We start from the raw sequence: 23,558 nt of genomic DNA, 5'->3' as shown, positions 1-23,558 counted from the left end.
CATGGGAGAGGAGGACTGTTCCCATCCCAGCAACAACAGTATCAGAGGAGGATGAGGGAGAGAAGACAGAGCTGAAATAAGGTCTCTACACTTTACCCTGTTTCCCCACCCCATTTGTTTGAAAGAAAAGGTCAACTCTGACTAGCATGGAATAATTTTCAGAGTTGAGAGGTCTGGGAAGAATAGTTAGGCTTCCTTCTTTTTCCTGGAAAGGAAACTGAAGCGAGGAGATTATCAGTGCCACTCAGATGATTTAATAGAGTATTCCATCCTTGTGGTCTTCTCAGCCTGCCTTCACATGATAGCATGAAAGCATATTTCTGTCCCTGCTGCCTCTGTAGTCCTAACTTTCAAGTCTAACACTAAGAATGCATGATTATTTGCTGTGTACTAAGCACACATGCTATGTGTTTGTGGGAATAAAACTACTACGTTCTGCATATGTTTCCACTTAGTGGATTAGACTAGAAACACCCCAAAGGTGCATGGTCTGGATAGGGAGACCTCAGAACAGGGCTACCCCAACGCTCAGTGTCAGGAAACTGACCAGTGCTAGCTAAATGTCTACTTCGTGCCATACATTGTACTTGACATATCCACACACCTTATTCCATTTCATCTCCAACAATAATCCTTTGAGCTTGGTCCAAGGATATCCAATTTTTAGTGGAGGACACTGAGTACCTGAGAAGTTAAGAAATTTCTTTTATTTCATCTGGTAATTAGTCATTGGTGGAGCCCACGTGTGAGATCAGGTTGACGAATCATACTTTCCCCCTCTACGTGGATGCTTGTCCTAGCAGGTTAGCACACAGGGATTGGGATCTGAGCCCCTGGCTACAGGGGAGCTGAGAATGCTCTCCAGGGGCTTGGCTTTTATTCTGTGCCCCTTGGGGAATCCAGCAGATACCCAGGGTAGAGTATGTGTGTGTGGGTATGGGTATGGGTGTCATCTTCTCTACAGTTGGGAAAATGTGCTCACAATGGATGAAGAACAAAATAAAGCTAACATCCATTGCATACTTACGGACATCTGCTAAGGAGCCTATGGACATTGTCTAATTCAACTGTCATAATGACCAATAGAGGCAGGTACAGACCTACAGATAAGAAGATGAACCTTGTAGAAGTTAACTTGCCCCAGTTAACTAAGCAAGTTTGCTAGTTAACTAGCAAATTAGGAACCTTACTTTGTACCTAGGTCTGACTGACCTCAGAGCCTTAATCACTTTGTTGCTTTGCATCTAATATCAAGAGCAATTATTCTTTCTGTACCCAACATCCCAGCCTCTGCTAAACTGCAAAAACCTTTTATTTCTGGGCAGTTCAGTTAAGTAAGTTTAATTGCCTAATGTCAGAGCGCTTTCTTTTTTTATAAAGTATTTTTTTAACGTTTATTTATTTTTGAGACCGAGAGAGACAGAGCATGAGCGGGGGAGGGTCAGAGAGAGGGAGAAACAGAATCCGAAACAGGCTCCAGGCTTTGAGCGGTCATCACAGAGCCCGACGCGGGGCTCAAACCCACGGACCGTGAGATCATGACCTGAGCCGAAGTCGGACGCTTAACCCACCGAGCCACCCAGGCGCCCCAGGAGCGCTTTCATTTAGAGAGCTGCCAACTTGAGACAACTTCCCTCTTTAGTTTGTTTTTGGTTAGTCATTCACTGGGGCTGCTTTTAATTTTAATTAGTTGTTTGACCTTTGACCACTATAAAGTTCATCTGATTAAAAAATATTTTCTTAACATAGAAAATTGCCAACAAATACCAAAAGCTCTAGGTCAGCCAGGCCAGACATGCTTGAATAAATAACCACAAAGCTTATAAAATGTCTGCCTATGCCCTTGACATTTGTAGAGAGACATTTATGACCCCAACACAATCTTTACTATCATTGGGTTATTGCTAACATACCGATCTTAACTTGCCCACGAGCTTTGATTTTTCCAATGGCAAACTTTTGCGCCTTATGCTTTTCACATTTTCTGCATTACTGGTACTACACAGATCTCATCCCAATTAAGATACACACACACACACACACACATACACACACACACACACACACATACACACACATCTATGTATACTTTCTCAGCAAAGAAAGCTAATGCCATGTTAATGGTACTCTATAATACAGAAAGGTAACAGAAAGCTTCTGTAGTGGACGGGGAGAGGGGGCTACAAAGACAGCAGAAAGAATGTAAATTAAGCATAAAAGAAGATTTCCACCTTGTTGGAAATTGGAGACGTCTAATGAAGTTTCAAATTGTTATTTGGCAAGAACGTCCTTCTTGGAAGATGCCTAGAAGTAGGGTCAATTTCTTTGGTAATTCTTGGATTTAGGAAAAGACTCTTGGATTTTGTAAGTTTTCTTAGAAATCCATATATCCATTTATTCTTTACTTAAATCTCTTGATTGAGCTCTTATTCTTTGGTGGTGTACAGATTGCTAGGCAGAAGTGACTTGGTGGAAAATACTTGAAAGAATCGAAAGGAGGGAAGAATAAGTATGATACTTTGCTTCTGGTCAGAATTTTCTCATTAAATTTATACACGTGTAGACTGTTTTTCCTCCACTATTTTGAGGTTGAGCTTCCATGGTTATAACCTTCTCCCTACATTGTAAGTTGGGGTGGAAGCTGGTCTCTGGGGGCTAGATCCATGTTACTGGCAAAAGAAAAAGTTCTTAAGACCTAGTCTCTGCTTCACGTGATTATTTTTCCCTTTCTCTGTAGCTGCACTGTGGTTGTTAAAAATATCTTTGTTTTTTCTACAAAGTGGGCTGCAACTTAGGTCAATGGAAATCTTGGTTACTGAAATATTAAGCTCTCAAGTGAGTCGGAGGTATAACTGTCAAATGTGTTTGATAAGCACAAAAGTATCAAAATAAGTTGGTCCATTAAAGTCCACTTACATATATAAAACATTTTCCTCAATTTAAAAGTAATATATCTGCTCATTTTAGAAAGTGTGTAAAAGAGGGAAAACACAAAGAAGAAAATAAAATTCACCCATAAAATCCTTCATCCAGAAGTAACAGCTTATTAACAATTTAGTGCATTCCTTTTCAATCTCATGTGCTTGCTAATGGCTGTGTGTCTAAAAATCTACCATAGTGTCTGCTCTGTTGTAAACTTAGTAACTATTTGTGGTATGTGAACAGGATGATTTATGTGACCAGAGTCTGTTTGGGTTTTGACTACTGTGAATGTTCTGTCAGTTATAGCTATAAGCAACATTAATCTCTTCTGAGTTATTCCTGCTTGGTACTTGATTTCCTTTGGGTGTTTGACCTTGAGAGCCTGCTCTCCAGATTTATCTACGTAAATATGATAGTACATGTTAAGGGTGCTAACAGCTTAATTAGGTAATATAGCCCCATGTTAATGTTAATATTAATTTTAACCTGTAGTATGCCCCCAGAAGGGAGTGGTAGCATGTGGTGTTAGAGAACTGACCCTGAAGCCATGCAGATATGGATTTTAATCCTGACTGATTACCTTCCAACCTTTGCGGCCTCAACAAATTACTTAATCTCTTTGAGCCTTAATTTCCCCATTGCTAAAATGACATAGTAAAAACACATATCCTGTGGTTATTGTGAGATGACAATATGTACAAGGAAAAAAAATCACTAAATAAATTTGAATGCCCCACACTGGGACTCAGAAAATTCTTTTTTTTTTAATGAAAAAAATTGTTTTAAGAAAATTCTTGGGGTGCCTAGGTGGCTCAGTCAGTTAAGTGTCTGACTCTTGATTTTGGCTCAGGTCATGATCTCACGGTTTGTGTGTTTGAGACCTGTGTTAGACTCTGTGCTGACAGTGCAGAGTTTGTTTGGGATTCTGCCTCTCTCTCTCTCTCTCTCTCTCTCTCTCTGTCTGTCTCTCTCTCTCCCTCTCTCTGCCCCTTTGCTACTCATGATCTCTCTCTCTCTCTCTCTCTCTCTCTCTCTCTCTCTCTCTCTCTCATAAACATTAAAACAATTCTTTAAAGAAGACATGGCTTGGGGCGCCTGGGTGGCTCAGTCAGTTGAGCATCCAACTTTGGCTCAGGTCATGATCTCGTGGTTCACCAGTTCAAGCCCCACGTGGAGCTCTGTGCTGATGGCTCAGAGGCTGGAGCCTGCTTTGGATTCTGTGTCTCCCTCTCTCTCTCTGCCCCTCCCCCGCTCACACTCTGTCTCTGTCTCTCAAAAATGAATAAAAACACTTAAAAAAAAAACATGGCTTGTGCCATGTAAATTTTTATAAGTGGAAAAGCCATACTCTTATAAGGTTAAATAGTACCCTAGATTTTTTTTTTTCCCCAAAGGAACCATGCTAAAAGATGACAAATATTAAAATTGAGCATTCAGTCTTCAAAGAGAAACTCTAGGGCTGATGGGCTGATTTGGGTTGCTCATTCTGGCTAAATCTACACCTTGGAAAATTACTGTCATTTTAATCTTCTTCTCCTTGTTCTTTGAATACTCAGGAAATTTCTTTTCTCAGAGCCACGTGTCATTTGATTTTTGAGCGTTTGCTTCTAAAAAGATGAGGCCCCTTTTATCTTAAGTTCTTAGAAATCAGTTTGCAGCTGGTGATAATTTTCACTTTCTAAGCCTCTCCTATAAGTAACAGACTGCCATGCCCTTCTACCTGCACTGTCTCATAAAATTGCCACATAAACTTTAATGAAGTAAGGGTATTATTCCACTTTCTAGCTATCTTCAAATGTTATAGAATTGCTTTCTGTCTGTCAGAAAGCTGATTTGGCAAGAAAAGAAGGCAGCCGTGTCCATCAGTTGTCACTGGCCCCCTGTGGTCAGCTGGTGTTGGAGCTGGGGGTGGTCGAGAGGCTAAGTCAGGGGCGATATGTTTTCCCAGGCCTCTCGTCACCTTGGTGCGCAGGGGAAGGCAGAGACTAGGCCGCTGCCCCTTCCTCTCCAGGAGGCTGAGCAGGGGCTCCTGGAAGGCGCCAGTAGTGAAAAAGTGACCATTGTGCCAACAGCCCTCCATGTTGCCGAAATCCACTCCTCTCGGCCAGAGGTAGCGGACATTGGCGGGGTCCAGCGCCATCTGCTGCGGGCGCCCCTGCGGCGAGCCCGAAGAGCGCGTCCTGCGGGGTCAGCTTCAGCACCCGCCCGAGCGGACAGCGACGAGTGCCGCGTCAGCCCCACCGGCCTGGGCCCTACCACCAGCAGAGCCCAGCAGGCGCGCTGCCTCCGAGGCCGGTCCGCGGCCGCCCCGGCAGGCACCACCAGCAGCCCTGCCAGCCGCGTGCCCAGCACCGTGTCCGGCGCCGAGGCGCTGCCGTTGGGCCCCGTGGTCTCCGCGCCCATCCCTTCCAGGGATCTTGCGCTGCTGCAACCACTACGCTACCCCGGGGCAGAGCCCCTCCCCTCCAGCCTGCACACACCGCCCACCCACCCCCCTCCCCGCCCCTTGACATCTCTCTCCGGCTTCTGGGGTGTCAGCAGGCAGACCGCCCAAACACGTAAATAGTTCCAGAAGTGGTTGCTGATAAGTATACCCCTTCATCGGGCTCAAGGCCGTGGTCACCTTTAGACATCCTGATGTCACCTCTTGAGACCTTCTAAAGCCTTGTTGTTTTATCCCCACTGTATTTCAGAACAGGTTTGTCGTTGTTTGTCATTCTGTTCTTTTGGTAACTTTTCAGTTTAATGCCGGTCTCCTCTATGTTTTCGTTCTTTACCGTAGGCCCAGTTCTTAGCACACCTTGCCATTTGTGTACCCCAAATGAGCATACCAGATGTAATAATAATGTTACCTGCTACACGTGAGGCTTCTTACCAGTGCTGCCCGTCTGGCGCCAGCATCTGGGTTTTTAAAATTTATTTATTTTTAGCTCAGTAGAGTAATGAATGTTTGTCACATGAACCATTACCAAAAAAATAAATAAATAAATAAATAAAATTGAACTGTTTATTTTTAATCCTCACAGTTTTATGAGTTAAATATTATGGATATTATGAACATTATTGTTTTACCCTGGTTTATTTACAGATTGGTGAAGTATTCAGAGAGGTAAGATGACATCTTCCAGGTCACAAAGCTAGTGAGCACATAAATGCTGGTATTCAAACTCGGGACAGACTGACTCCAAAGTTAGTGGCATTTACAGGGCCTGCTTTTGCTTAAGTGTGTACCAACTTTTTAGAAACCAACTTAGCGCCATGTTGGAAAGTGCCTAAAGTTATTCCTACCCTTTGATTCAGTAATTCCACTCTGAAAATCTGTATTAACAAGGCAGGAAAATCCAAAGTCAAGAAGAAGAAGAAAAAAATCACCACAAAGATGTTAATTACAGCATTGTTTACAGAAAAAGAAAAAGTAAAAGCAAAATTTCCATTTGTTTAAATAAATATAAAACATTTGTATTTAGTTGTTCAAGTAAAATTCCAATCAAAAATGTGTTTGGAAAATTGCAATCATGTATGTCCTCAAAGAATAACACACTGGAATATTATAGAACCGTGGAAAGTACGTTATGAAAAGGCTAGGAAGATGGTTATATTTATAAGTAAAATACAGCAGTATATAACATTGGTTAATGAAGTATTCTCTACAATTTTGCATGGGTGTTGGTACAATTAGGCCCTGCTGGATATATATGCTCAATAAAAATTAAATGGATAAATAAATGAAAAAGACTGAGATAAGGGATAATTTCTAAAATGTTTTTTCTACTCTTCATGTTTTCTGCCCATTTCTTCACTGGGTTATTTGTTTTTCGGGTGTGGAGTTTGGTGAGCTCTTGATAGATTTTGGATACTAGCCCTTTGTCCGATATGTCATTTGCGAATATGTTTTCCCATTCCGTTGGTTGCCTTTTAGTTTTGTTGGTTGTTTCCTTTGCTGTGCAGAAGCTTTTTATCTTCATAAGGTCCCAGTAATTCACTTTTGCTTTAAATTCCCTTGCCTTTGGGGATGTGTCAAGTAAGAGATTGCTACGGCTGAGGTCAGAGAGGTCTTTTCCTGCGTTCTCCTCTAAGGTTTTGATGGTTTCCTGTCTCACATTCAGGTCCTTTATCCATTTTGAGTTTATTTTTGTGAATGGTGTGAGAAAGTGGTCTAGTTTCAACCTTCTGCATGTTGCTGTCCAGTTCTCCCAGCACCATTTGTTAAAGAGGCTGTCTTTTTTCCATTGGATGTTCTTTCCTGCTTTGTCAAAGATGAGTTGGCCATACGTTTGTGGGTCTAGTTCTGGGGTTTCTATTCTATTCCATTGGTCTATGTGTCTGTTTTTGTGCCAATACCATGCTGTCTTGATGATGACAGCTTTGTAGTAGAGGCTAAAGTCTGGGATTGTGATGCTTCCTGCTTTGGTCTTCTTCTTCAAAATTCCTTTGGCTATTCGGGGCCTTTTGTGGTTCCATATGAATTTTAGGATGGTTTGTTCTAGTTTCGAGAAGAATGCTGGTGCAATTTTGATTGGGATTGCATTGAATGTGTAGATAGCTTTGGGTAGTATTGACATTTTGACAATATTTATTTTTCCAATCCATGAACAGGGAATGTCTTTCCATTTCTTTAAATCTTCTTCAATTACCTTCATAAGCTTTCTATAGTTTTCAGCATACAGATCCTTTACATCTTTGGTTAAATTTATTCCTAGGTATTTTATGCATCTTGGTGCAATTGTGAATGGGATCAGTTTCTTTATTTGTCTTTCTGTTGCTTCATTGTTAGTGTATAAGAATGCAACTGATTTCTGTACATTGATTTTGTATCCTGCAACTTTGATGAATTCATGTATCAGTTCTAGCAGACTTTTGGTGGAGTCTATCGGATTTTCCATGTATAATATCATGTCATCTGCAAAAAGCAAAAGCTTGACTTCATCTTTGCCAATTTTGATGCCTTTGATTTCCTTTTGTTGTCTGTTTGCTGATGCTAGAACTTCCAGCACTATGTTAAACAACAGCGGTGAGAGTGGGCATCCCTGTCGTGTTCCTGATCTCAGGGAAAAAGCTCTCAGTTTTTCCCCGTTGAGGATGATGTTAGGTGTGGGCTTTTCATAAATGGCTTTTATGATCTTTAAGTATGTTCCTTCTATCCCGACTTTCTCAAGGGTTTTTATTAAGAAAGGGTGCTGGATTTTGTCAAAGGCCTTTTCTGCATCGATTGACAGGATCATATGGTTCTTCTCTTTTTTTTTTGTTAATGTGATGTATCACATTGATTGATTTGCGAATGTTGAACCAGCATGAATAGACACTTCTCTAAAGAAGACATCCAGATGGCCAACAGGCACATGAAAAGATGTTCAGTGTCACTCCTTATCAGGGAAATACAAATCACAACCACACTCAGGTATCACCTCACGCCAGTCAGAGTGGCCAAAATGAACAAATCAGGAGACTATAGATGCTGGAGAGGATGTGGAGAAATGGGAACCCTCTTGCACTGTTGGTGGGAATGCAAATTGGTGCAGCCGCTCTGGAAAGCAGTGTGGAGGTTCCTCAGAAAATTAAAAACAGACCTACCCTATGACCCAGCAATAGCACTGCTAGGAATTTACCCAAGGGATACAGGAGTACTGATGCATAGGGGCACTTATACCCCAATGTTCATAGCAGCACTCTCAACAATAGCCAAATTATGGAAAGAGCCTAAATGTCCATCAACTGATGAATGGATAAAGAAATTGTGGTTTATATACACAATGGAATATTACGTGGCAATGAGAAAAATGAAATATGGCCTTTTGTAGCAACGTGGATGGAACTGGAGACTGTGATGCTAAGTGAAATAAGCCATACAGAGAAAGACAGATACCATATGGTTTCACTCTTATGTGGATCCTGAGAAACTTAACAGGAACCCATGGGGGAGGGGAAGGAAAAAAAAAAAGAGGTTAGAGTGGGAGAGAGCCAAAGCATAAGCGACTGTTAAAAACTGAGAACAAACTGAGGGTTGATGGGGGGTGGGAGGGATGGGAGGGTGGGTGATGGGTATTGAGGAGGGCACCTTTTGGGATGAGCACTGGGTGTTGTATGGAAACCAATTGGTCAATAAATTTCATATATATAAAAAAATGTTTTTTCTACTCTTCATTTTTTTTCTTTAAAAAAAATTTTTTTAATGTTTATTTATTTTTGAGAGACAGAGAGAGACAGAGTGTGAGGAGGGGGAAAGGGCAGAGAGAGGGGAAGACACAGAATCTGAAGCAGGCTCCAGACTCTGAGCTGTCAGTACAGAGCCTGACATGGGGCTTGAACTCATGAACCCTGAGATCATTACATGAGCTAAAGTTGGATGCTTAACCTACTGAGCCACCCAGGCGCCCCTCTTCAACTTCTTTCTATGGTGAGTTGTTTTGGTTTTATAATGTAGCAAAACTATAAAGATGCCATATCTAGAATATTTGCTTGCTTATAAATTGTATTTGCAAATCAGCTCACAGTGCTGTGAATGATTTATCATTCCTACTGATAGATAAGGTTTAGGGACCCAAAGTTTATTCTTGGAATCCCATATGTCCTAAGTGTAGAGTCTGGGTCTTGGGACTCCAAGTTGCATGACCTTACCTGACCTTGACCTGGACTGCCATGTTCCAGACTCTGAATTAGGAGACAGGAAAGTGAATTCTAGTCCCTACCCTGCCCCTGCCTTACTGGGTGATTTGGGGTAACTCACTTCTCTCAGGGTCTCTCTTTCTTGGACTTTTGTCCTGCTGCTGATCTAAGGTGGCTTTCTTTTCCATTCCCTCTTTCAGTGGAGAGAGGGCTGTCTGCGAAAGGGGTGACCATCATGTCTAATACTGACTCCTCTGGTCACTCCATCTTCCATCTGCCTGTTTCATTTCCTTCTGTTGCTATTTTCATTATGTCATTTAGTGATGCCATTTTATCATGTCGATCTTTCCACATTTTGTGATGTCCTTTTCAGAAAAGACCTTGTTTATTTTTTGTGTATTTTGCCTATCTAGAGGGAAGTTCTGTGAGATCATAGCCTAACCTGGGCGATAAGCCAACATAGACTCGTTCAAATGGAAAAGATAACTCATCTTGTCTTGTGTGGCTTGAAGGGATTGGAGTAGCTCACAGGATTTACAGAAACGGAAACCGGGACCTAAGAGATGATGAACTCAGCATGATGTGAACACACATACACATGCTTATTTCTCCCCCCACCCCAACCCCACCTCATCATTTCCTATCATCACCATCTTTGTTTTCCTTCATTCTGCACATTGCATCCATCTGGAAGGGAAGAATTCTGCCAGAAGCCCTAAATTCACTGTTCCAATGTAGCATCTCCGGCAGAAAGAGTTTCGTTGTTTGGTGTCAGAGGGCAACCACTGGAAAAGATTCTACCGGGCTTTTCTTGGGTTGTGTACGACTCTTGGAACCAGTCACGCTAGGAGTAGAATTGTCATCTGTGCTTGCTCATGTGTGTGCATGTGTTTTTTTTTTTTTAATCATTAGTGTATATTCAATTTGGTGTTTCTCCACAAAAAGTTATTTACTTTTAAGTGTTTATTTTATTTATTTTACGGGTGGGCAGACAGACAGGGAGAGAGAATCCCAAGAAGGCTCCATGATGCCAGTGCAGAGCCCAATGTGGGGCTCGATCTCACGAACCATGAGACCAGGACCCAGGCCGAAACAAGAGTTGGCCACTCAACCGACTGAGCCACCCAGGTGCCCCTAAAAAAACTTATTTAAATCATTGACCATCTTGTGGTGTTCTATTTAAACTACATATTAATAAGCTGTAAATCCACATAGCTTCCATATGTGAACAGAAGTACTAGTATTTTCTTCTGAGATTCCAACGGATAGTCTTGCTCTCCTCCTGTGTGCTATGTTTTTATATCCTTGAGTGTAGGTACCATAACTTCCTTTCTGTTCCTCCAATATTGCCTAGCAAATACCTAGTCAGTAGGTACCCTCTGAATTTCTGACATCAGATTAAATTCTCTGCTTAACTAGCTGAATTTGTGGCTTCTTCATTCATTGTATGTGCTTTATTTGAGGATATGATTAGTTTTCACTACCCTCAGAGCAGGAAAGACTATAACTTTATTTTTAGTTTAAGAAATGCTATTCAGCAATGCTAGGGAAGAGAAAGAAATCATTAAGCATTGCAATAAGTTCTCCTTCACATCATGAATTTGAGCCTCTCTTATTGATGTTTCCTTTAATTAATTGATTTTTACCTTGTACCTCATTTAATGATATGGATGGCATCTGTGGTAAGTAGAAAAATTGCTCTCAGTATTGTTCTTTGCTCAGATGAACTGTAGATCTTACCCTTGACATTTGAGCTAAAGTGAAACAAACTTTCAGGAATCCATCAGAGATTCTCTGGGCAAGTAACTAAAGCTTCAGGCCCTTGCAGTCAGACTGCGGTGCGTGATCTAGTGGGCGTGGTTTCACTTCACGGTAGTAGTGCTGAAGTTGGGACCTTAGCCCCGACCCTTGGGATCTGCAACTTAACAGATTTCCCAGGTGATTTGGAAGCACAACAAAGTTCGAGAAGCACCGCTCTAGAGATGAGAATCAGCTTCCTGGGAAAACTTGTAGGGCCTTGACTGTTGGGCTTTGAATATAATTGATATCTTCAGGAAGCCTAAGTGTTAACCCGAGGGATGACAATGTTAATGAATGTTGATGGCCTCCTACCAGGAACTTGTGAGAGACATTACTAATTTCTCAGGCTGCCCTTTCCACCAGACTTTAGGATGCTTGTCCACATTCTCTACCTAGTCTATTAGCTTTCATGGAGACAGAAAAGTTGGCCTAAGAGTTAAGACCTATTTATGAATCTTGCCTGAGGACCAATTGTTGTTTCCTAAATAGTGCCCCACAAGCCAAACAGACCAAAGGGAAACCTAGGTTAGGGAATCTTGTGGGTGTGGCTTTGGGATAATTTGTTGGGGAGGTAATGAAATCAAGATCATGAGTTTGGCCTTGGGCAAACCAGATAATTTCTTCATCCACTCCTTTCTGTCTTGTTCTGTCTCCTGTCCATCTGCTTGCTCTTCCTCATGCTGAACTCATTTTGATTTCCCATCACTAACCTTCATCCAATCTTTTGAATTAAGTGTCTTCTCTTGCTCTTTCTGGTTGGGGTACTTGGGAGAAGGATCATCTCAGTATCTCTAAGTCTCTTCTCCTGGGAACCCAAACTCTGACACTGATTTAGATGATCGCTGGTTGTCTTTATTCACCCTTTTGAAACAATCTCAGACTTATCAAGGTCATCTGTTTCGGGGCACCTGGGTTGCTCAGTCTGTTGAGCGTCCGACTTCAGCTCAGGTCATGAGCTCACAGTCTGTGGGTTCGAGCCCCGCGTCAGACTCTGTGCTGACAACTCAAAGCCTGGAGCCTGCTTCCAATCCTGTGTCTCCCTCTCTCTCTGCCCCTCCCCCAGTCTCATTTTGTCTCACTCTGTCTCTCAAAAATAAATAAATATTAAAAAAAATTTTTTTTTTAAAAAAGGTCATCTGTTTGACTAAAACAGTAGCCCAAAAAAGAAATTGATTAGAGTCCACTTCCTTGCCCACTTGAACAGGCTTGATATTATTTCAGTTCCCCCATAGTTACCAAGGATGTAGGATCTGAGTCAACGTTTTAGATTCTGCTCATAACTCCACTACTTCCTGGCACGTGATGTGGGGCATGTCACCACATCTCTCTTTTTTCACTTTGTTCTTCTGCGGAATGAAACAATTCTGGAGCCTAACTCCCAGGCTTGTTCTGGAGGTTAATGAGAATCATGTAAAATTTGGTACAGTACCTGGGATATGATGAGAATGGAATACCATTAATGTCTACTAATTTCATTATTGTCATAATCTTTAAGGAGATTCTGGTTGTGTTGGAAAGAGTTGGTCAGGGTCAACCAAAACCAGTTGTAGGTACAATTTTCTCTTTAATATTCCCCTCCTCCCTCCACACTTTAAGTTTTTATTGTCATATAAAGTTATTCTCCTAAGACATCTAAATCACCAGTTCAATCAGATACGGGGGTATTTCCTCCCCCCAAATTGTGCCAAGTTTGATATAAACCAACATAGTTTGAATAACTATAATCAACATCCAAATACATTCACATCAATCAGAACTCAGGCTTTATTATTATGCAGTAAAAGAAACTAAAACTTAATTCCAAGCACATGTAATTGATGTTTGCAGAGAAGGATATTGCTCATAAGACATACCCAATATTTAAGGGAAAAAATGACACTTGAAGAACATAATATACTTAGAATTGTTGGATTCTAAGAAGCCCATTTCCCAGAAGCCTAAGCTTTGTAATTTCTTATTAGGCAATGAGGTTATTTTACACAATCTGGTTAAACTAGTTAATGGAAATAGCATTTGACAGAATAAAATATTGCAAAGATGTATCACTCCAAAATAGTACTATTGAAATCCAATGTTCAACCTCCAAAGATAGATTACCCCTAATAAACTTAAATATATGCTTGTTGAAATATATGTAAGTATATAATGTATATAAAAAAAGGAAGCTGACATAGTTAATATCAGCTCTCCATTTCATCCAGGAGGATAATGATATGAAAGCAAGGGAAAAGTAGACATATTTTCTTTTTCCTATTTTATTTCCCCATACAGTCTGCCTTTGGGTTACTCATTCAAGTCAGAAATTGTAACGTAATGCTGGGGCTAGAAGTTGACCAAATATGCTCCTTTTCAGATCATGACTGAGCATTTTCAGAATCAGCGTGTATATATGGTGGAGGAAGAGGGTCTTGAAGAAAAGAAAGTTAAATCAGAGCACTTCTGAGAAATCTGTATTCTGAAGTGGCAGACACAGTACAAGTCCCACCAGGGGATGCAGCCACTCAGAAAGGTTAACGGGCCAGCAAGGGGCTGTGACTGGGATGGAACAGATGGGGCATCAGGCGGAGAGGTTTCTAGATTATACCGCACCCTGAATCTCTGATTTAGAGAATTCTCATCAATAAAATGTCTGCTAAACTTCCAAGAGAAAATCTTGTAGCCTAAGCTTGTTTTTCTGGATTTTGTATTTTTAACACAGACCTGGTTTCTGGATAAGGGAGAGGGCCTAGGAAATTGGGGAGGATTTGAGAGCCCATTTTGCAGAAGCCACATTAACGGTGTGCACGTAGGTGGATCATTATTTTCTGATCTGTAGCCCACAGAGGGCAACATCACAATGAAACGTGATAGCGAAATTGGGTATCTCTTGTATTCCTACGGGCACAGATGCCCATGTGACAATTCTGACTTCCTCTTGTGAACCATCAGCCTATAAATCGTGACCGAGCTTGCAAAGGGTGTATCAAGGGATGATAAACTCGCATATGTACCTCTTGGTGCTACGACAGACCTCGTCACTCCATTTGCCCTCAGCTGACTGGGAGAACAGAGCACAGTTTTCGCGCTTACCGCCATTAGGCTGTGCACGGTCCCAGTTGAGGAAGGAGATGGTGACTCCGTTGACATCAACAAACTTGCCCTCGGTGACCATGTCATTGATGCCCAGCCAAAAGTCATTGACACCTGGCAGGCTTCTTTTACCATAGTCTCGGAGGGCGTTGATCTCGTCAGAGTTTCTGGGGACCACCAGGGTTCCTCCCTTGGAGATACAGTCTTCGTTAGCTTCATGGAAGTGCTTCAGGCCTTCCGAAGCAAGGTAGCATTTCTTGTGAAACTTTGTGCCTCGGAGACAGACTGTAAAGATGTGAAATTGGATATATTAAGAGGCTTTTTGAATGTTAGACATCTAGGGCTGGACTTGGAAAATGGCCATTAATATTTGTGGAATGAATGATATGTGATGATAATGCTGAGTTAACATTTATTGGAGATTTTGTATGTGTCAGGCCCTATGCCAAGCACTTTATAATAATGAACTTGTGTCATAATCACAGCAGTCCCATGAAATGAGATTGTATTGCTCTTGTCTTTACTATTGAGGCTTATAGAAGTTGTTATTGTAGGGGCGCCTGGGTGGCGCAGTCGGTTAAGCGTCCAACTTCAGCCAGGTCACGATCTCGCGGTCCGTGAGTTCAAGCCCCGCGTCAGGCTCTGGGCGGATGGCTCAGAGCCTGGAGCCTGTTTCCGATTCTGTGTCTCCCTTTCTCTCTGCCCCTCCCCGTTCATGCTCTGTCTCTCTCTGTCCCAAAAATAAATAAAAACATTGAAAAAAAAAAAAGAAGTTGTTACTGTAACAACTTAGTATGTAAAAATGTAACTTACGTAATATAGATGTTCACAATTACATAAACCCACCTCTGTCCCACCCCACTCTCAAAACATGGTTTTTAGTCTCATGCTGCTTTGATATATACCTACTTGCTAGTTTGTATAGCTCCATTGTGTGCTGAATTTCCTTGGAACTTTTGGGACTGGGTGGTATTTCATAATGATTTAAAAAACAAAACAGACAAAAGTCTGAGCTGACATATGGAGAGACAGTGATTTTGTTACACAGATAACTCAGCCCTGGTAATATTGTTTAGGTTATCCAGGATAAACCAAACATAAAGATCGTTTTAGGGCAAAGCATTAGAGGAGTGCCTGGGTGGCTCAGTCGGTTAAGCGTCTGACTTCGTCTCAGATCATGATCCCATGGTTCGTGGGTTTGAACCCCGCGTTGGGCTCTGTGCTGACAGCTCGGAGCCTGGAGCCTGCTTCTGATTCTATGTCTCCCTCTCTCTCTGCCCCTCCCCTGCCCACACTCTGTCTCTCAAAAATAAGTAAATGTGGGGGCGCCTGGGTGGCGCAGTCGGTTAAGCGTCCGACTTCAGCCAGGTCATGATCTCGCGGTCCGTGAGTTCGAGCCCCGCGTCGGGCTCTGGGCTGATGGCTCGGAGCCTGGAGCCTGTTTCCGATTCTGTGTCTCCCTCTCTCTCTGCCCCTCCCCCGTTCATGCTCTGTCTCTCTCTGTCCCAAAAATAAATAAACATTGAAAAAAAAAATAAGTAAATGTGAAAAACAACATTAAAAAAAAAGCATTGGAGAACCTCGCTCTGACGGTTACTAGGTGTGTAACTGTTGGAGAAAATACTTAATTTATCTGTGCCTCAGTTTCCTCATGTATAAAATGACGATAATAATAATGGCACCTAAACTGTTGGAGGATTAATGTGTTAATGTTTATGAAGTATTTATAGTGCCCAGTTGTGGGTAAAGCATTAATAAAACCCTTTTGCTTCCTGCTTGGGCATTTGACGTTCCTTTAACTTTCGAATTCTGTTCCTGGAAGCCTGATAAAGGGAATATGTCAGTGGTAGTATCAAGTAACATTGCTTATGGTAAAAATAACCTTGAACTGGTAACATTTAGCTGGCCTGGGAGTTATAAATCCTCGATAGGAAGCCATAACTTTAGTTTTCCCTGAAAGTGCTAACTCTTGTAACCGGACAGGTCTCTTGCAGAACCCTTGAAATTCTGCTTCTGGAGTTGTTATGTGAGGTATTGGATCGCGGGGGTATGAGTCTTGTGAGCAAGGGCTATTCTTGAACCCACACAGTGTGGCTCCCTTTTCCTTATGCCTGGGAGCCAAGAAGGGTAGCTCTGGGACAACAGCTTGGACAGCTGCATCCACTGCTTGGGAGCCCTCGCCCCTTGCAAAGAGGAGTGTTAAATGCTGCCCTCTTTTGGCAGAGCTGTGGTTCTAACCAATGTCCTTCCATTTGCATCTGATGCACAGTGTGGCCCAAGTGAGTCCTGTGATCCTGTATTTAGTTGAACCTCAGCAGATCTCCCAATGGGCACATAATAAACATCTGATGAATGCTAATTATTTTTGCCCATTAATACTTGCTTCAATTCTGTTTCATTGCCTATCAGAGAAGAATTATGAACACACTTTTAAAATGCATTATTGACATGCCTGTTTTTATTTCTATACCAGCCATATATAGGAGAAGGGAGTGGAAAACCAAGCTGATTTCCCAAAAACAGTTGTCTCCCCTGCATTTGAATCCTCTCTCCTGGACACACCTCTGGCTTGTCAATGTCTCTTTCAAAACGATGTCACCTAGGGGTGCCTGGGTGGCTCAGTAGGTGAAGCATCTGACTCTTGATTTCAGCTCACAGTTTGTGAGATCCAGCCCAATGTCAGGCTCTGCACTGACAGCACTGAGCCTGCTTGGGATTCTCTCTCTCTTTCTCCTTCTGCCCCTCCCCTGCTCATATTCTCTCTCTCTCTCTCTCTCTCTCTCTCTCTCTCTCTCTCTCTCTCTCTCCCCCCCCTCTCTCTCTCTCTCTCTCAAAATAAGTAAACATTAAATAAAAATAAAAAGGTGTCACCTAGGACTTGACGTGTACTCTAGGTGTGGCTTGAATGGCTAGCAAATCACAATTTCTTTTCCTGTCTCTTTTGAGACAAAGCATCGATGGGGATGGGTCGGGTCTTACCTGTCTGTAAGGCTTGCATTTCCTTCAGGGCATTGACTTCTCTCCAGAGCTTTTCAACTTGAGTCTTCAGGTCTCCATCCTTTTCTGGGGGATATTTTCGAGGGGGTGGGGTGGGGTAGGAGGAATGAAAAGTATGTGATTAGAGTAAGATAAAAGTAAAACAAAATAAAACTTTGGGATCCAGAATGTAAGGTGGGGGTGGTCTTGCTGAAACTGACCCCAGTGTACATGAAAAGTAACGCATGAAAGGAAGTCGTCCAGGAAGATGCATAGAGCTTGATTGTGCTAATAAAACCAGAAGGTCCTTCTGTGAGACAGGGCTGCTATGCCTCGCCAGCCCCATCCTGTGGGACTCGCCCTCCATCAGGCATCCGACCTGTTGACTTTCAGAGCATCTTAGAGCAACGTACGTCATCTCCAGACGCTTTCCTTTGGGTTCGTCCTGCCTGGAATACACTTGCCCCAACTCTTGTCCATTTCCTTATTGAGCTGAAATATCTTTTCTAGACGCCTCTTCTCGTTATTTTCTCTGTATTAGCATCTATCAGGCTAATCTCTTTCTTTGAACCTTTCACTTTTCTTGAGAGCACTTTAATCCATAATTATTTTTTACTTGCACTTTCATTCGTCTTCCTGTCCATGGTGCTCCTGATGCTTAATAGAATGAATAAACAAGATCCTAGGACTGATAGGGGCTGCCTTAGATATTGACAGTTTGAGCTCTTCAAAGGCAGGAATTATAATAAATTGTAAGAAATAATAAAAAAAAAACAATATTGAGAGCCAGCATATACTGTGCACCAGGAGCTTAATTCTTTCAATATTCCCATGAAACAGACACCATCACTATCCTCCGCTCACAGAAGAAATCGAGGCACAGAAAGCCGAATTAATCTGCCATACATCAGCCAGCCGCTACGGTGCAGCTGGGATTTGAATCTCTCTCCCTCCAAGTATGTTCTCTTCACATCACTCTGATCTGCTCTTGCACAGTAATTGCCTGGGCCCTGGCACATGGCCTTAGAGGAGATGCTTGAAGCTTGGTATGAACTGTCCCCAGCTGCCTTCTTATGTAGATGCCATATGGGGAATCTGTGTTCTGTCCTGGATTTTTCAGGACGGTCCCAAATCCACGCACGCTGATTCATCCTCCTCTTAAACTTGCAATCTGCCAGCCAGGTGGTCCCACATTTGGGTTAGGAAAATGCTTTCTGGGGTACCCGGGAGTGGACCCCACCTCCTTTTCACTTGATAGTGCACATCAGTCCTCAAAGCATCCAATAGCTCAGGTCAGAAATACAGTAACCCATGAATTTGCTCAAGGAGACCATTCAATCCAGAGTAAATATAAGGGTGCATTCAGAATGCAAGCCCATCAACTGTTTGTTGGAGGCCAGGTTTGCAAAGACCGTGGGAGACTTGCTTCCAAGTTTGAAGTTGTCAACCATACAAATGTCACCGCCCTTCCCTCTCAGCTTCCTGCTCCATTCTGTATAAATAAGTGCCCTCCACAGGGAAGCTGTAAACTGTAATTAACATGAAGACACATGAATAATATTATACTCCTGAGAGTCCATTATGGCAATCATTATCCAGGTCGCTTGGCTTTGCCTTCTGTCCTTTGTGACAAACGTGGATGTGTTTTGTATACACTGAATGCAGGGAACAATTATTTCACTGTAAAAATTATATTTTATTCATTTCTATGACACATAATTTATTAAGACCTATGGCTTAAATACCACGGAAATTTTGTTTTTGGAGTTAAATCACTCAATAACCCTTTTGAGTTAAAAAAGAAAAAAAAGAAAAAAGCTTCCTTTCATTTTCTTGATGTTTTTCTCCAAAAGTAGTTTCAGTACAGAAATGCAAAAATAATTCCTGGGAAGCAACCAGGAAACACACATAGGAGTTCTACCTCAATCTCATTAACAACCAAAAAAAGGAATATTTGTCAACCTTATTAACCATCAAAGAAATGCAAATTAAGAGACGTGTTTTGTTTTGGGGTTAGGTTAGCAGAGCTTCAGCCGATGATGCGATGATGCGATGTTAGGTGTGTGGGGTGGTCACTCTCATACTCTGAAGACCGAGGCGGCCTGGGTTGATGCCATTATTTTGGGAGACGATTGGGAAGTGTGCTAAACCTGCGTTTCCTAGAGGTGTATCCTAACGTCCTACCTTAGCATGGGGTCCATATATGTGTTCAAAGCCATTCACCGAGGCATCAGATCAAAAAAGATGGAAACCAGACAGAAGTTCACCAAGAGAGAACAGAGTACATAAATCACGATCCAGCCTTGCAATGGAAGATTATGCGGCTGTAAAAGGGACGGGCGTATGCCTTATGTGGATAGCCAGGATCCAATAGATGAAAGAAATTAATAGCCAATGCTTATTTGTTTAAAAATACCAAGTTTTCGGGGCGCCTGGGTGGCGCAGTCGGTTAAGCGTCCGACTTCAGCCAGGTCACGATCTCGCAGTTCGTGAGTTCGAGCCCCACGTCAGGCTCTGGGCTGATGGCTCAGAGCCTGGAGCCTGTTTCCGATTCTGTGTCTCCCTCTCTCTCTGCCCCTCCCCTGTTCATGCTCTGTCTCTCTCTGTCCCAAAAATGAATAAACGTTGAAAAAAAAATTTTTTTAAAAAATAAAAATATCAAGTTTTCATTGTGCATTAGAAAAACTCTGGTAATACTATTTCCCGACCGGTAACAGTGGGTAATTCTGTGAAGAGGGTTGGGAGAGAAAAAAATGGCTTTCCCTTTTGCATTTCTAAAGTTTGGTATCATTCCCAGGTACTTAAAATATTTTAAAATTGTACGTGTTGGTGGAAAGAGAAGTGTTCGGTAAGTTCACGCTTATTGCTTCACTTACTGGTTTAGAATCTGCTTTCTGACCTAACAGCTAAAATTCCTTGGGGAGGCTGATGTTTACGCGGTGTCCCCAGTCAGTTAAAAGACACACAGAAAGAAGCTTGAGTGAGCTCTTGCGAGTGGGTGAGGGTGGGTTGGGGGAGCTCGGCACCACCTGAGCTGAATGGCTTTAGAAATGCCCCCACAGCACGCGCGCGCGCGCGCACACACACACACACTCACACACACACAGGTCCGCATGTTCACGCCCCATCCCCCACCCCTCCCCCCATGGTCACCCCTTTGCCATTGCCTCCCAGCGGTGAAGAGACTCTAGCAATGAAAATGCCCCATCACACAGTGTCTGCTCTCCCTGTTCTCATCTTCACCAAATGCTTTATCATAAGTGAGAAGTATTTTAACCTTCCATCCAATAGAGGGAAGAGGAAACTGGAGTATTTTATAAGGAAAAGAGATTCCCCCTGAAGAAACCTTGCATCAGATCTAAATCTTAGAAATAAATGCCCCCTGAAAAGGGCACTTTGTAATATATTCAGAGCAGGACACAAGACAAGCCTCCTTTTTACCCAACCCCCCGGTCATGCTGTGTGTCAAATCCAGGCTTGAACTCCATGGGTACGCTTGGTATGTTTTGTTACTAAGGCAGTGAACTTGAGAAGGAAATAGTGTCATTATATTCACCCTGAAATATCCTGAGAGGAAAATGAAAATAACTCAGGGGATGAGCTAAAACATCACTCTGCTTCTCTCTTGATACTTTTTTCCTCTTGCTATGGTTCAGCATATTGCAAATAAATTACTGTTGTCTTTGTTCTTTGCAGGATTTTTTTTTAATTTTGAGATAAAGAGAGAGAGAGAGCAAGGGTGGGGCAGAGAGAGAGGGGTACAGAGGATCCAAAACGGGCCCTTTGCTGACGGCAGACAGCCCGATGCAGGGTTCGAACTCACAAACTGTGAGATCGTGACCTGAACCAAAGTTGGACGCTTTACCAACCGAGCCACCCAGGTGCCCCTGTTTTTTTCTTTCTTACCTCTTCACTCAGTTTGAGCCACCCAGATTTGGGGATTGCTAGGAGATTCAGTTTTGCATTACAGTGTTTTCGAACATGATGTGACTTCACATGAAGAAATATTTTTAAATTTAAAAAGAGGTTCAATTTCTCTCTGATGTGAAAAAGCTTAAATGTGTTGCATAGACTGTCCTTATGTTGTCAGGGGTACGAAGACATACGTACGTGATAACCGATGACGAAACGGAAGCCATATCACAATAACTCTGTCCTTACCTGTACATTTAATGAGTATAGCTCTCTTACAAATACATTTGAACAGTTATACAGTATCTAAGAATGAGACAGTACACTCTATTAATCAGTCTATTCTACTCGATTCCTCATTCATAATACCAGATATCCACCTATCTATATTGACTCTCCCTAAAGAACATTCTGTGTGGCTGAGCTCGCTTGACAAAGGATGTGCAATACAGAAACTTTTTCTGTTAAAAACAAAAGGCCTACTGCTGATTCCTTGAAGTGTCAAACTGTCCCAGAGAATTAAAAGGTCACTCTGTTTTCTGAAATGCCATATCCACATGATGGCATGGCACGATCACCGGAGACAGTTTTCCCGGCAGAGCTGGGAAATGAACACTGCCCAGTCCCTCCCCACACTGAGCAATCCTAGAATTTCGCTGGAGTGAAAAGCCCCATTACCTTTCACTCGGCGTTTGCTGTGCTTCCTGGCTTTGAATTTGGATGTGTGGCTGGTGGTCTGGTCCAGGAGTAAGGTGATAACCAGGATGTAAATTACAAGCCCGTTCTTTGCCATGGCTCTTGGGTAAGTCTGATGACCACTCTGCCAGTTCCTCTGGAGTAGCTAAGAGGCGAGTGGACTGGGCAGCCTCATCTTGCTCTGGAGGGCGTGGGCCAGCTTTATAAAAGTGCGTGTGAAGGTTGGCTGGCGTCCTGCTGACGAAATGTTTCAGTTCCTCGGCTGGCCACAGCATAAGGTGGCCCCTTGTTCTTGTGTCCGGGTTAGCCTTTTTTTTTTTTTTTAATATTCCAGTTACATTTTCTACTTGACTTGCCTTTTCAGAGTGTATGAGAGTTAACTAAGAGCTGAAGGGCTTTACCTGCTTTCTTCTTTTCTTTTTTTAAAGTTCAGGAAGTTTGGAGTCTCTCTGTGAGGACCTCAGTTTGTAAGCCCTTGCTTTGGACCTCCGAAGTTCACTTAATGTTCTAGGAAACTCAATTCGGTTTTCAGGGCAAAAAAAAAAAAAAAAAGGCACACACAAAAAACTAGGAAAGCTACTGCATGTGTGTGTGTGTGTGTGTGTGTGTGTGTGTGTGTGTGCGCGCGCGACATCAGAGTCTACACATGCTCAAGTGTCTATACAGCTCCAGTGGGACTTGGGAATGACTCACTCACAGCGATGGCTAGAGTGGAGAGTCCGTGATAAAGGAGAAGCCTTTCTATTAGGATTTTGTGGATTAACCAAGAATTGTATTTGGGGGAAACACACCTCAGAATGAAAAGAAAATTAAGACAGTGACTTATTTCCGTAAGAATTAATGTAGAATATCAATTACAGCTATTTTGCAGACCCCCATCGGCCAACACTTTTTTCCTTGCAATTACCCCAAATGCTTAAAAAATACTTTCGAAGGGAAGATAGAAATTAACAGAAGAATAAACTGGAAGACTCGGTGTGATTATTCTTACCTTAACAATGGGCTTTTTAGGACAAGTACCGGGGACCAGATAGGCTCTTGTATGAATAGCAAGGGACTTCCAGACTTCCATTATTTATTTATTTTCTTTCTTCCTTCCTTCCTGTCTTTCTCGCTCGCTCTCTCTTTCTTTCAGACAATACAGGAAAAACCAAGGGGTGATTGGTTCCTTCTGGATCTTGGGAAAACCAGTCGAATCTGTCTTCATTGCCTTCCTGTCACAGCCTCTTTGTACCCTTCCCACGTATTGATACCAAAGTAAAACCGCTTGATAGAGAAAAGTCTGACATAATTTAGTAAGTGTGAAATAAAGAATGAAGGTTTTACTTATAATGCAGGCTCCTCATACTGATTTGGGCGGTCTATGGGTGGGTAGACATTTGAGGGCGTTGTGGAAAGAAGCTGAGCAAATTTCCCGTTCTAATTTCACCTCTTTGATTTGAATAGGGAAAAGGATCAATGTCTTATAACTGATCGTATGATTGATCGGAAATACTTCTGGCCAGCTTCTCAAATCCTTTACTCTGAGAAGAGATTTCAAGCTACAGAATGGTGGGGGGAAAGCTAACGATTTCTCTTGG

At 42.3% G+C, this 23,558-nt stretch overlaps 1 protein-coding gene across 1 annotated transcript; it reads right to left on the bottom strand.

The window, feature by feature from the left end:
- Positions 1-13,071: 13,071 nt before the first annotated feature.
- CLEC3A (C-type lectin domain family 3 member A) lies at positions 13,072-22,174 on the bottom strand. The gene is made up of 3 exons (XM_043599729.1): positions 21,961-22,174; positions 17,374-17,457; positions 13,072-14,679 (listed from the first exon to the last, which is right to left on the bottom strand). Exons 1-3 carry the CDS (start codon positions 22,073-22,075, stop codon positions 14,288-14,290), a joined length of 591 nt encoding a protein of 196 aa, XP_043455664.1. The 5' UTR covers positions 22,076-22,174; the 3' UTR covers positions 13,072-14,287.
- Positions 22,175-23,558: the final 1,384 nt, after the last annotated feature.

The sequence above is a fragment of the Prionailurus bengalensis genome, chromosome E2 (genome assembly GCF_016509475.1).
Source record: "Prionailurus bengalensis isolate Pbe53 chromosome E2, Fcat_Pben_1.1_paternal_pri, whole genome shotgun sequence".
NCBI lineage: Eukaryota > Metazoa > Chordata > Mammalia > Carnivora > Felidae > Prionailurus > Prionailurus bengalensis.
Note: the sequence above shows the minus strand (reverse complement) of the source record. Positions and strands in the feature narration are given on the sequence as shown.

Coding starts and splice junctions, on each gene's coding strand:
- CLEC3A (XM_043599729.1), bottom strand. CDS start 22,075: ATGGCAAAGAACGGGCTTGTAATTTACATCCTGGTTATCACCTTACTC. Junction 17,458..21,960: donor CAGCAAACGCCGAGTGAAAG/GTAATGGGGCTT, acceptor AATATCCCCCAG/AAAAGGATGGAGACCTGAAG. Junction 14,680..17,373: donor AATGCAAGCCTTACAGACAG/GTAAGACCCGAC, acceptor ACATCTTTACAG/TCTGTCTCCGAGGCACAAAG.